The 14,433-nt window shown below is 47.7% G+C and overlaps 1 protein-coding gene across 1 annotated transcript; it reads left to right on the forward strand.

Moving 5' to 3' along the window:
• The first annotated feature begins 1,556 nt into the window (after positions 1 to 1,556).
• LOC135311341 (E3 ubiquitin-protein ligase RBBP6-like) lies at positions 1,557 to 13,019 on the forward strand. Its single transcript, XM_064440465.1, has 12 exons — positions 1,557 to 1,722; positions 3,142 to 3,241; positions 3,992 to 4,028; positions 5,674 to 5,718; positions 7,557 to 7,645; positions 7,764 to 7,860; positions 8,351 to 8,490; positions 9,412 to 9,584; positions 10,333 to 10,436; positions 10,884 to 11,060; positions 11,316 to 11,323; positions 11,897 to 13,019. The coding sequence occupies exons 1-12, from the start codon at positions 1,557 to 1,559 to the stop codon at positions 13,017 to 13,019; spliced, it is 2,259 nt and encodes a 752-aa protein (XP_064296535.1).
• Positions 13,020 to 14,433: the final 1,414 nt, after the last annotated feature.

Here is a 14,433-nt window from a genome sequence, read left to right on the forward strand (position 1 = left end):
TGGCAGCTTCTTCAATGCTGCACCATCTCTAAAAACATTGGTTTCATTTCTAAGTCACCTCCAGCAATTATCCCACACAGAGCCATGGAACGTTCCAGGCATAAGGCTCCCCTTTTTGTCTGTATGGTCCTAAGGGCTGAATGGTCCACGTCCACCCATCCTATTAATTTGAAGGCTCTATTGGCATTTCCAGTTCCCGGCCCCTACAGAGTGAGTAAGCTTGTCAACAGCTTTGCTCTCCAAGCACAGGCAGGGCTCTCCCTTCAGACTAGCGACAAACCCTTCTTGGTGCAAGGGCGGTACCCTTCCTTTCTTCAGTGAAAACTCATCACGTAGATGCCTGTCCTTGTACCACTGAGAATTCAACACGACAGACACCCGGGAGAGTTGGTTTCAGGTAGCGGGTGGGCTTTGAGTGCATAGCCAACAGTGGGGCTTGTTTGCCCCTGCTGCTGTAGTTTGCCCTGTGGCAATGGCCAGATTATGGGCTGAATATGTATAATCCCTATTCCACCACAGGCTTATAAGCAAGGCTACCGTATTAAAACCTACGCTTCCCACGCACCATTAACAGGAGAAGCAAAGAGACACCGAGAGCAACAATAACTAACCCTTGGATATAGAGGACAGCCCTGAACTCAGAAGGGTTTCCTGGCTCTGGAAACCCAGAAGGCACTGAAAGATCTAGAGCAAGAAGTCGTGGAAGCTCCCGCGTTAGCCCTGCCAGGCTACAACAATCAGTTTCTATCATATTTCCCTGAACAGGAGGGACAGCCGGTTGGCCCCAAAAGGTCAGCAAGGCGCAGCATGTTCCTCAGGAGAACTAGACCTCGTAACTCAGGGCCTGATTTCATGGACTGAGGCTGTTGCAGCAGCAGCTGTGGTGGTGGAGAAAGCAAGAAATAGTGTCCTGGGGCACCTCCTAAGGCTAAGGGTTCATTCCTTACTTCCTTGTCCTCCCCTCCAGAGTTCAAGCAAGTGCGGATGTGCCACTGTGGGGAATTACGTTGGGTTATGGCAATAACCGTAAATGGTCATTGCCTTCTTTGGCGGAACCTTCCATAAATGCAACAAGATACACTCAAACCGCTGCCTCTCCCCCAGGCTGTCTTGCCCTGGCTCTCTGCCGACAGGAGGGAGCAGTGGGTGGTGTCAGCCTGGGGGGGTGGCAGGAGGGAGAGCGGGCGGTGAGAGGCGTGGGGGTGAGAGGACATGGGGCGGTGATGGGCCCAGGGCTGTTGGGAGAGCCAGCGCGGGCCCAGGGGCTGATGGGAGGTGACGCTGGGTGGCGAAGGCCCAGGGGGTGGCGGGAGGGACAGCGCAGACCTTGGGGTGTGACAGGACACCGGGCAGCGACAGACCTGGTGGGTGACAGGACAGCAGGCTGCTGGAACCCCCTCCCCTAAGGGCCACTCGGCATTAGGGCAACGAGGGCGGGGCTGCCACACCCACATGATGCAGGTCTTTCTTCATAATGTGCTGAGCATATAAGAGGACCATGACACCGCGTGCTGCAGTAGGCGCCATCCCAGAGCAGGCACCGCCTGGCCCCGACCATGTCCTGTGTCCACTACAAGTTCTTCTCCAGGCTGAACTATGATACGGTCACCTTCAGCGGCCTCCACATCACCCTGCGCGACCTCAAGCGCCAGATCATGGGCCGCGAGAAGCTGAAGGCGACCAGGAGCGACCTGCAGATCTCCAACGCCCAGACCAAAGAAGGTGCGTGGGGGCGGCGGGCGCGGGGCCTCGGGGACCAGTGCGGAGCTGCACCCCGGCGGGGAGCTGCATTGCAGGGGGGAGCAGCACCCCAGTAGGGAGTTGCACCCCAGCGGGGACCTGCACCACTGCGGAAAGCGACAACCCGCAGGGGCCCTGCACCACCTGCCCCGGCGCCCCCAGGGGCCCTGGCACCACCTGCCAGACGGTGGGCTGGCCCCGCTGGTAGGTGACGGTGTGGAGCCGGGCAGGCTCACCGGACACCGGCAGCCCTGGGGCAGAGGGCAGCACACAGGCACTGACCGGTGGCGGCATGGCCGTGGTGGTGAAGCGCATGTCGGACACCTCCGATGCCGTCGGCAGCTGCAGAGGGAACCTCTCTGTTGGGGGAAGCAAAGAGGGGTGGTGGGGTGAGCTACTGGTGGGCAGAGCCCCTTGGGGGGTTACCCGGAGGGCAGGAGCACCACGAGGAGCAGGAGCCTGCTGCTGTACCTGCCATGGCGGCGGGTCAGTGTGGGGTTTGTCTGGGGCAAAGAGTGTTCTGGGGTTCTGTCCCCATGGCGATCATTCCACCAGCACCTGCCTCAGCCAGCCCTGCCAGGGTTTCATTTCTCATGCCACAGCAACTGCCCGTCTCAATGACGTCCCATCCTGCTGATGGTTTCCTGTCCGCAATGCTCATTTCTCATCCCGGTGAGGGTTTCCCATCCCCACGGTGATTTCTCAGACCCGTGATGGTTTCCTATCCCAACGGTTTCCCATGCCCACAATTTCCCTTCCCAGCACGATTTTTGCAGGGAGCTGAATTTCCTGCCCAAGGGGAAGGGATGCAGCCAGTACGGGTGGCCCTGCAATGCCAGCGTGTGAGCTGCCCCATCCTGCCCCAGTGGGGGGGGATGGGGCACTTTTTGGGGGTGTTTTTGTGCTTCCCGTCTCTGGAATCCTTACACGTGCACACAGAGTACTGTTCTTTTATAACCTTGCCCGTGCAGGAGTCCTGACTAAATGTTGACCTGATCTTGGAAAGAACAAAGTGGAGCTTGAGTGAAGATGGCCAACTTGCTCAGATTTTCTGAGCACTCTGAACTTTTACAGTTCTGGGACTGTAACTTTCCATAATGGAGATCTAGTAACAGAAGCAATGCTAACCTAAGCGAAAAGAAAACAGGGTTTTAAATATCAGTGGAATATCTGCCCATGGAGTCATGTTCTGCAAAGGCAGAAGTCCCTTCAAAAAGCCTGTGCCTCCTTTTAATTTGATCTGCATTTGTTGAGTGTGTTGAGACGATAAAAGTCGGTGTTACCTATAAAAGGTTGCTTTTCTCTCTGTAAAGGGATTCTCTGAAGTGCTGTGTAATGACATACTGATATACGTTCTTACAAACCGACTACTGCTTTTTTCTGTACTGATGTTGTTTTCAGAATACACAGATGATGACGCCCTGATTCCGAGGAACTCCTCGGTAATTGTCAGAAGGATCCCTGCTGGAGGAGTTAAAGCTACCAGCAGAACCTCTGTTACGTGAGTATCCGTAAAGCGGTGTAGTCTTTGCTAGGGGGTTCAGTGAGGTCACTGGTTTAATGGATATTAGTTTACCAGTGGCGTTCCAACTGCATCTCCCTTGTTAAAGCGGCTGTTAGTTTTTGTTGTCCTGGGGTAGGTTTCAATGGACCTGTCCCAAAGCAGACTGACCTTTTTAGGCCTGCTGGGACATGGGCTTCAGACTCCAACAACGGTAACTTCTAAGATGATTCTGTTGGGTTTGTTCTTGGGCTTGATTGTTCTGAGACCCGAGCTGTAGATGCTGGTTCCTCCAGGTGGAGAGATGCCTTATGCTATGGGCTTGCTTGTATTGCTTTCAGAGTAAAGACAGATACGCACCGTAGTGTACGCTTAGAATTAGTTCCCATCCCAGAGGAGCCCGATTGTCAGTGTTTGGCTATTTCCTGCATTTGCGGGAGGAGGCAGGATATGGCAGGTACTCTGAGGCCCCAGATCTGGGGTGTATTGGTTGAGATTACAGCTACTCAAACGTGATCCTGCCTACAGGATTGCTGTGGTCATTTTGGGATTTGGGGTTTTTTTTTAGTTGCACTGAATGTGAGAATTTGAGAATGAGAGCAGTTTATGTGTATGAATAGATGTCCACATTCACTAGATTATCCAAACAATGTCCTGATGGGCAGGTTTTATAACCTGTTTCACTGCTTGATGTTGGGCACAAGTGCTCTATTTTAAGCTCTGATCACCTTCCTTTCTTTCTCCTTCCAGAAGTCGAACGGAGCCAGTGAGCGGAACACCAAAAGCAGTATGTAAAAGCACAGGGTCACACCTTTTTCTGCACACTGCACTGAATTCTGAACAATGTAGCCTTGTATGAAATTTTCCAAACAGTAGCTTCATATAATTTCTTCCAGTAAAACATAGCCTATGCTGCAAAGACAATGGATTTGATTCAGCATAGTAAGAACTGCGTAATGCCATCATTTGCACAGTTCTAATGGGACTATTGGTATTTGTGCCCAGTCACGCATTGTATTTCATCCTGAATATGCGAGGCTATTTCCTGAATGGCTTTGTGTTGTACAGATAAGGTACGATTGGTTATAGGCGATGTAGGTTCAAGGTTTGCACAACTGGACGTGGTGCCGTGCTCTCCATCTGTCTGTCTACAGCTAGTAACGTGTCTGTTGGCGTAGCTGCTTGTGCGCTTTGTGTTTCTTGCAATGAAAATGCTCCGGAGTGTATTTTTGCCATTTTCACCTTGTATCACTTAGCTTCGGTTTTTGCTTGCTTTGCCCAACGGTTTTTGAAAACGTTCATAAAAAACACCGAGAAACCATTGTTGTTAAACTTGGTACTGTTTCTGGCTTTGACGTGGGGGTTCAAACAAAAACTAAAACTGACATACGCCCTACGTTCTGAGGACAGTTCTGGGCAGCTAAACGAGTCCTTTCCGTGCCTTTGAATACCTGGGTATTTGTTCCTGGAACTGTTTATTTGCAGTGATATTGTTTGGGCTCCTCCAAGTACTTGAATGTCTTTAATAGATTGCCCTGAATGTAAATATCGTTGCTACACAAAGTGGTATTCTAAAGAAGTTCTGCATTTGCTCTTCCCGCTTTCTCTGATGCAGCAGCTTCATCTAATAGCTTGTCTGCAAATGAAAATACCTGAAACCCAGTGTACAAATTTTGGCGCAAGGTTAGAGCCTGGGGCCTTTGTGGGGCATTTTTCATCAGGTTGGAAAACACTGTCCTTCTGCTGCTGAAATATAAATAAGTAACAGAAGGAAATGCTTGACTGGTAATAGCCTGGATTTTGATTTAGTCTTCTGTTCAGTTGCTTTAGTTCTCTTTAGTTTCTGATTAGTCTTCCGTTTGAAATGGCAGTTCATACATTGACTGTCGATTCTGGATTTTGGATTGTTTGGGGGTTGTTGGTTGTTGGTTGTCGAGTCGTGTCCCCGCCCCTCCCCAGTTCTTCTGCAGTATTGCCTTAGGGTGGCAAACAAGTTTCATGGAGGTGTTGGTTCTAACTGACTGGTTGGAGGGACTGGCAGGAAATACTTCAGTAGAAATATAAAGGAAACAAAAAAAGACCCAGGGCTGGAGGGCCGTGGAAGGTGGCCGTTGGGCAAACGTGCTGAACAGTACATCAGTTACCCTTCCCGACCCATTTGACAAGGTTCCCTCTCTGAGATACTCTGGAGCAACAAGCTGATCTCAAGCGGGTCTGGTTAGTCTAGTTTCTTCTCATTAACCGCACGGGCACTCTTAAGCTGGCGTAGCTTTGCACTTTGCCTTGAGCAAATGCAAATGACACGAGGTCGGAAATGCCTCTTGCAGTCACACTCGGAGCGCATCGTGCAGACTTTCAGACTACGGTAGAGGTTAACTATTGCTATGTTTGGACTGTACAACTTGAATATGTGTTTAATTTTTTGTGAACAGATGGATGACTCCTCTGCATCTGCTTCTCTGTCCCAGCTTATTCAGGTATATCTATATTCTTACCAAATACTTCAAAAAAAAAAAAAAAAAGTGTTTGCTTCATATTTTTAAATCTTGCACTGTGATCCAGAGCTGTATAACTGTTGTAATGCGAACAATGCTTTACTTTAATTCTTAATAATGTCAAGTATTTATGTTAACCTTAAAATGTGTGTATGCTTTGATCCTCTCCTGTAAAGAGCAGTTGCCACTTTGGGGAGAGAGAAGGGGAGAACCTTACCAGCACCAACATCACGTTGCACTAGTGCTCATCTTCAAGACACAAAGGAGAAGCACTTCAGAGGCTGTTTGCCCTTTTTCATACATTCCGTTAGTTCTGCTTTGGGGAGGAGCGCTATTTTTACAGAAGCACGTCACTGGCTGTAAGGGACGGACATTCCAGGGGGTGTGGAGCAGCCAAATTAGAGGCGTGCCTGGAACACGGACAATTGCAGGGCTATTTCTGAATTTCTAGTCCTCAGAGCTGCAGATCCATTCTTTGACCGCTGCACAATTTCATCAGCTGTCGTATAGATACAGTGGGCAACACAATCTGATTTCCTTGAACGCAGACTGTGTACGCTGTGATTATGTCCCTAACCGTGTCTAGGAACACACCCACGCCTGTGTGTGGCATGCTGGCGGAGGTGACCTTCTGGAACTCCTGCCACGCCGCGTTTTGCTGTGGAGCTGCTGGCGGTTTTTGCCCGGGAATGTGTAACTTTGGCTGGGAAAGCACTAGTCATTGCGCCTTGTGAGAAGGCGTAGTGCTAGCCAATTCAGGGCCTGGGCTTTAAAGTTACAAAGATCAGAGAAGGCAGGGCCTAATGCAGAGGAGCTTGTTCTTTCTTCTGTAAAGAAAGGCTGGAGTTCATTCCCAAGACAGAGAAAGCTCTCCCCACTAGCCACTTCTTCCCTCTCTCACCACAGACATGAAATTGTGGACACGTGGCAAAAATATTGGAAAAAATAATTCATTTGGAAGGTAGCCACCAGAAGAAACTGGTCTGCATTCGTGCTGTCCCTAAACGTGTCCTTGGTTCTGTAAACTTAGGTGAAGTTTTACTCTAAAATGTGAGAAGCCGTCCAAGAGGTGCACACATTGAAGCTTTTGAGAACATTGAAGTATTTCAGAACAATACAGGAACAACACCTCAGAGCAGCTCAAAACTGTGACTTACTCTACCCTCTTTAGCGCAGACTGGCTCAGCAGGGAGTCAATGTGTTGTAAAAAGTCCTCTGGTTTATTACTGCTATGTACGAAATGCCATATTTGAACTTTCGCCTATCCCTAGAAATGTTTTGTGGGTTTTGGATGTGTCTTGTACATCTCTTGGGTTCAAGCAAATCAGTCAAGTGTCTGTGAAGTTTTCTGTCACGGTTAATGGAAATGATTTCATAGGTGTCGATCTGCATTATGTTACAGTTGAGGAAAAACTGTGTATAGGAAACAACCATTTAATAAAATGCTGAAAGTAGTTGGTTGCTCTTGCGAAGGAATGCACCTAAAAGCAAAGACACGAGTGGCTGATCTGAAGGCTTGGTGCTGGACGGTCCAAAGAATGTACAGTCCCTCCCTTAGACCCTGCTGGTATCTGCACTAGTGTGTAATTAAAACGTTTGAACAAATAGTACTTTAAAAACCAAGAAATCAGCTGGTTTCCTTCATATGAAGATCTAGTTCTGCGTAAGGCTTATATTACAATTTGCATGGTAAAAGGACACGGCCAGCTGGAGAAACCTGCAGGTTTTGCTTACCGTAGTTAGCTCACTTAACACGAAGAAGTTAGCAGGGGCTCTAAAGTGTTTCTAACGTGCGTGTCGACTAACGGCCTGTTACACAGACTGCCAGTCTGGCTGAAGCCAGCGCTTCCGAAGAAGACAAAATAAAAGCGATGATGATACAGTCTTGCCGTGCATATGATCCAATCAAGTAAGTGTTGATAACGCCAGATCTGTTCCCCAACGATTACGGAGGAATGCTAGAGATGGTTGCTTTAACAAGAGAGACACATGCACCCCTTTTTCTTTTTCTCCCAAAAACCTTCTAGTTACATGAAGAACAGCCTGGGTCTACCTCCGCCATCATATACTTGCTTTCGTTGTGGAAAACCTGGCCACTATATAAAGAACTGCCCAACAAACGGGGTAAGGTTGGGGGGGGACTTCTGGTGTTACTTCGTTTTTGTTTTTGACCTTGGCAGTGAGGTAACAGACACATGAACACGCATATTAAGACGTGTTTCTCTTGGGGTGAAATAGAGAGGTTACATGGCAAAGTTGCAAAGCCCTTCAAAATTCAAGGGACACCTGCAATTACCAAGGCAAAATTTTCTTTTTTCCAGGCCACCACAACAAACATAGCCAGAGACCTTTCTCTGTCAACTTTCATGCATATTTTTCTGTATTTCAATATGACTGGAAATTTATTTTGGGTTTGAACCCTTTCTAAAGACACTTCACAGTTTTTAGTATTTCGTACAAAACCAGGATGTTTCTGCTGGCCCCATCTATTGGATATCTGCCTGGTGTAATGACACAAGCCTCTGGCTGAGCGTCCCTGCCATTTAACAACAATCACGGAGATGTCGTTTTAAGTGTGGGTCTTGAGATACGCCTGCATTTCTTTTCCTACCAGGACAAGTCTTTTGAGCCTGTTCCCAGAATTAGGAGGAGCACGGGCATTCCAAGGAGTTTCATGGTGGAGGTGAAAGATCCCAACACAAAGGGTGCTATGCTGACCAGCACGGGAAAATATGCCATACCAATTATTAATGCGTAAGTATGGGACTAACGGGACTGACCCAGGAGCGAAGGAGAGGAACCGTGCGTCGATGCCTGGGCGGCAATGCAGCCGAGTGGGCCAGCACCTCTAGTTACGGGGGAGGAAGCACTGGCATTGCATCTTAACCTTAACACCCGTGATACTTTCTAATCCCAAGGCCCTAAAATAGGACGCTCCTCCTGTTCGTGCCCCTGGAAGCTGCTTAAACTTGTGGCGTGCTAAGAATCAGTATTTCTGCAAAAGGTTTCCGAGGTGTTTGCAGTGGAGTCGTTCTCTTTGAAAGCGCATTTTGCTTCTGTCCGATGCTGCAAAGGCTCCTTGCAAAAGTTAACAAGTTGCTGTGGGAGTGAGGTTTCCTCCCCCTCTGACTTTTATCACCTCCCCTGTGTGAAAGAGGCTGCAGTTTTCCTGTTGCTACAAACTAAGAAAATACTACTGTGTGCTGACAAGAGCGGCTGCTCTAAAATGCACTCGGTGGCACTTCTGGTGTTCTGCCATGGACCTCCTTTGGTAGAAGCTCTAACATAGACTTCTTCCATTTCCAAAACTTCATTACTCGGAGACTGACTTGATCCTCAGCCTGCCATTTACTTTTACCCTCTGGCAACAGAGGAGAGGTGGGATTCATTTCACACAATTTCTAGCTGTCAAGAAATTATTTGCCTAGTCTGAGCTGATTTCTCCATTGACCCAATGAATGGGAGAGGTCTGCAGCAGGAAAATTGTTCCCCCTCCCTCTTCTCATCCTGTGGCTGTAGAAAAGGACTTTCAACTAGCGCCCTACGTTTTAGAAGGCTAATGTGGAGTGAGAAGAATTCCACCTGTTCTCTTCCCCTGAGAAAAGCCAAAGCTTGGAAAAGTTCTCCTTGACCCACCTTTAACTTTTTGCTCTCTCCTTCCCCACCCCGCTCCAGGGAAGCTTATGCCAGAGGAAAGAAGGAAAAGCCTCCCTTTCTACCGGAAGAGCCGGCCTCCTCCTCCCCCTCCGATGAGCCTATTCCAGATGAGCTCCTGTGTCCCCTTTGTAAAGATATAATGACCGACGCAGCTGTTATTCCCTGCTGTGGAAACAGTTATTGTGACGAATGTAAGTGTGACCCCATGGCTGTTAATTCAAAACATCACCTCTGATCCTCTGAAAGCAGAAACAGGAGATCAGGAAATTACTGTGTCACCGGTTCTATGTAGTACTTAAGCCCAGCCTGATAGGAAAGGACTCTTCTCCTATAAAGGGCAAAAGAAAGGCCGAAAGCTTTTTCCTCCTTTTTATGTATCTCGTTAAATCCCCTTCGCACGTGGAAGGACGAGTATGAGAAGAGGGCGTAACTGCGCCGGTGATGACACTATTAGATAGCGAATGCATTTCGTTTGTCCACAGCCCTTTCCCTCCTACAAAATTACAGAGCCAACGCTGGTGACTTCCTGTGGTCTGCAGCAATCGGGTACTTGGGCATTTAATGCACATTCTCCTCCACGGGAGAGTTGGCTGAAACCTTCAGAACTCAAACCCGCTAACGGGTTTTTGAGGTCTCTTTTGTTCACTAGCCCTGAGGTTGGTGACTTCTCACTGTACTAGAGAGTGGAAAAAAGGTGAGTCAAGACATCAAGACACCGCCTACTCCACACCTCCAGATGTTACAGGAGTGAAACATCAGGGCTGTACCGTTATTGGCTGCATACTAGAAAATTATTAGGCTACTGAACTTGAGCTTCATGTTCCCAATTCAAGATCATCTTCACCCATTAATCATATACATGGTTTTCTAACTGATGAGAACCCCAAAAACGTCCTTAGTTTGGCTAAAATCTATTTTGACGACTCTAATTGCACACAGGTATTAGAACAGCGTTACTGGATTCTGAGGATCATACCTGCCCAACGTGTCATCAGAGCGATGTTTCTCCTGATGCTTTAGCTGCCAACAAGATCCTACGCCAGGTAACGTGATGGCTTTTCCGTGAACTGCTTGTAAGAGAAGTCTATTCCTGAAAAGCTGAAAGGGAAGAAAACATGAATCGGCAGCTCCTGAAGCAGGGCTAAATTGGACAAGGCTACATTTATTTACTCCTCCAGTGCATGATCCCTTGTTACAGAAGCTTACAACTCCTTAGAGACAGTCTGGCAAATTCAGGTCACAGTTTTAACATGATTGCCTCCCTTTCAAATTCGGTGTTGACACTGAAGTGCTTTAAATACAGACACCCTGAGTTACCAGTCATTAATGCCGGCGCTTAATGCGATGTGTTCCTACCCCTGCCTGCTGATTTATTTTAGGATTGATAGCATTTACAGGAACAGGCGAGTGATGTTCCTCTGTGGAGCCTTTTGTTTGTGTGCCTCCTGAAGTTTCCTATCCCCTTTTTGTCCGTGTTTTTCTGCCTCTAGGCTGTGAACAACTTCGAAAATGGAACTGGCTACCCTCGGCAGCAGCAGCCGCAGCAGCCGCCACCGCCACCACCTCCACCACCACTCCTGACTGTCGGGCCTCCCGCCGCGCTGGTGACGGCCGCTAACCTTTCTAAACCTTCCTCTCAGCCAATCGGCGGGTTGTTGGAGGAGAAGGTTAGTTTGATTTCAGCATAGGCACTGATCCTTGTCTTTTAGCAGAGCTTCGTTTCCAACTCTTTCCAACCGTTTTTTGCCAAGGGCCGTCAGGTTCCGCTACTAAGACAAGCAGCACTGCCGAGTCGTCTGGGCCCCCAAGGACAATCAATACCCACAACGGGTAAGTAACGCTAACTTTAGAATTCCTTTAAAAGTCTTACCTTCAGATAAACTGAATGGGATTTTTTTCTTTTTCCCTCCCCACTGCAACAGGTCATCCAGTGAGAGCCACTACAATTCGCTCAGCAGGTGGCGGATCAGGCTGGGAACTGTAAGTGTCCCACAGAAATTCAATGCATTACTACCGGTAACTGTACTACTACTACTGGTTAAAGGAGGCCGTAACACGTAACTCCTGCAACAGCTGATTTGCAATGAATAAGTACGCACAGGTAGTTGTGGAGAATACAAGCGGTAATTAATTTTGAAATGGCTTACTTTGAATGGCCTTTAACAAAGGGATCTGTGCTTGCACTAAGATTATTTAAAATAAAACATCAGCACAGGACTGACAAGGGGACTGCCAAAAACCAACACTTTCTGGGGAAACCATAATGACATACGGAAATTAAATATAATTATAGGATCAAGTGGAAAGCCAGGCTAGAAACTTGGAAGCAGAAACTTTACATGCTAACAAGTTCTTCAATTTGCAGTAGCATCATTACATAAACACATGGAGAGAGGATAAAAAAAAACCAAACCAAACCAAACAAAGCAAACCAAATTTGAGAGGAAAAATGTTGGGGAGTGTGACCCTTTTTTCTTTCTTTTTCTGTGTGGTTTTTTTTCAGGTCCAAGTCTCCCTGCAGTGCTTCATCGTACTGTAGAAGTTCGTATACCTACACCAAGTCAAGATCCAGTTCTTCCCCCACTCACTCCTACTCTCGATCATTCAGTCGTTCCCAGTCTCGTTCCTCCCCGCGATCGCCGCCGTATCCAAGAAGAGGCAAAGGGAAGAGTCGTAACTATCGCTCCAGGTCAAGGTCACGCGGCTCTCACCATTCAAGGCTAAGGTCACCCCCACACAGAAGATACCATTCACGGTCAAGGTCTCCGGTGTTTAGGGGCCAGTCTCCAACTAAACGGACTCTACCTCAAGGGGAAGGAGAAAGGGAGTGTTTTAACAGGTCCAGAGAGGTTCCACCATATGATAGGAAAGCTTACGAGGGCAGATCCCGTGACTGGAGGGATCCATTTGAAAAGGAAAGATACAGAGAACGGCGAGGGAACTCTAGGCACCGGAGTGAGAAGTTTTACAAGGGCTATGCTGTTGGCTGTCAACCTCCACCTCCACAAAACAGAGAGGACTTTTCTCCAGGTAGGTTTGGTCCACCTGGCACCAGGCGAGAGAATTTGCCATGTGCTCAGGGACATAGGCAGGATTATCCTGCTGGGCAGAGGCACAGAAACCATCATACAGCTGGAAATTACCCTGAAAAACCATGTGGAAGGGAGAGCCGTGGCATCAAAGATCCTGAAACATCAAAAAAGAAAGAGGTGGAAAAACCACTGGGAGACAAGAAAGGCAATAAAGATAAAAAGCACCGGAATGAAGGATTTCCAAATGCTGAGTTGTTGGAAGGTGCGAGAAAACCAAGAGAGGCAGCTGCAGCAGAAGGTGTTACAGCGGAGTCTGTCTTCAGGCTCCCAAGCAGAGACGATGCCACCCCTGTGAGAAATGAGCCTATGGAAACAGAGTCTAGTGCTTTCAGACTGGGGTCTGAAAAGGAGGAAGAAGAGAAGGATAAGCCAAAAGCAAAGACTGACAAGGCCAAGCGGAAAGTAGAAGTGGCTCTTCCTGCTAAGACGGACAATACAGTAAAACCAGCTGAAGGTTCCAACGAGAAGGTGGACACGGGTCGTGACAAATCTCCTCGACTGGAACCTCCTGCGAAAAAGGCAAAGGAGGACTAGCCAAAGTCAGGCAGTGTTAAAACACCTTCCTCTTGAAAGGATGAGGGTGTTTTGATGCTGTCCTGCAGCGAGTAGTTGCTAGTTGGGAGGATAGAAGGGGAGTGCCTTATCAGCCAAGTTAGAGCCATTTCTGGAATACGGGCAATTGCATGGCTATTGTTCTCTTTGTTTACTCGCATCTGTATAAACACAAATCGCATGTTCATCAATAAAGTTAACACTCTTTTAGCCTCGCGTGTTCCCTGGCATGTCTGTGTTACATTTCTAACTAGCGTCTCACCATGAGCTAACAGAGATGTCTCAAAAATGATTAGGAAAAAAAGTGGGGTTTGATAAGTCAGATTTCATTTAAAAGGCAAGCCTAAACTTTGCCCCAAGAGAATTGACGGAAGCAGGAGATCATTCCCAAGAAATAGGGCACATCGATCACATCTCCCTTTCAGGCTGCTGCACTGACCCGGAGGGTAAAATTCCTACACCTCCCCAGCAAGAATCACAGTGACAGAGGGATCCTGGTGGGAGGGGGGTATTTGTGACATTAGAAGGAGTATTAAACCACTCCCATTTTTAATCTCTTCAGGACTATATGATGTCAAACCACCATCTGTAATCACTAGTCATAAATCTCTGCACACTAGTATCTTCAAAGTGGGATGCATATTGTGTGTTTAAAAGACACAAGTTTTTCTACTTTTCAATTCAAGTTTAAAACCTGCAAGCTTACCCCATGCTTCATTTTCCCTCTGGTTGCAAGGTAGGTCATCCAAACAAAGGCCCACCAGAAGTAGATGACCAACACCTGTAGCCACTGCGTTTATTGTATTTCCTACAGTTATTGACCTGAGTTCACTTCAACTGCAATGGTGCATTCTAATATTCCAGCGTACCAATTGCCATTTCCTATGTAGAAGCCATTAACTCAAAGAAAACATAGAAAATCAGTTATATGCAAGAAACTTCCTGGACTTACGTACAAAAGACAAAACTCAGTCTTGTCCTCCCACTGCTCACAGCCCATCAGCAGTGGGACAGGCTTTTAGAAAGTGTTGAAGGGAGATAGTAGCTTAGTAAAAGTAAAAGTAAAAGTCACCAGTCCTCATTTAGAATCAAAATAGCAACCAGGGAGAGCAAAAAAGTTTTAAATGCACACCAGCACTTCCGTGAATGCGAACACAAATTTTAAAAGCCACCCGAAAACAACAGCAGCCTGTTTGACAAAAAACTAACTCCTGCTGAGGAGAAGCGCACGCTGCTCTGGAACACGCAAAGCCGTCTGCGTGCAGCTTTATTACAAGGTCTTTAGCAAGACAGGCCTTTCAGCACCTGCAACCCCTCCCAGGACAACCCCGACTGCGAGGGCAGAGGTACAGGCACATGGGGACGCCTGTACTAAAGCTCTACAACAAAAGAACAC

This window comes from Phalacrocorax carbo, unplaced genomic scaffold (genome assembly GCF_963921805.1).
Source record: "Phalacrocorax carbo unplaced genomic scaffold, bPhaCar2.1 SCAFFOLD_36, whole genome shotgun sequence".
In the NCBI taxonomy this organism is placed as follows: Eukaryota; Metazoa; Chordata; class Aves; order Suliformes; family Phalacrocoracidae; genus Phalacrocorax; species Phalacrocorax carbo.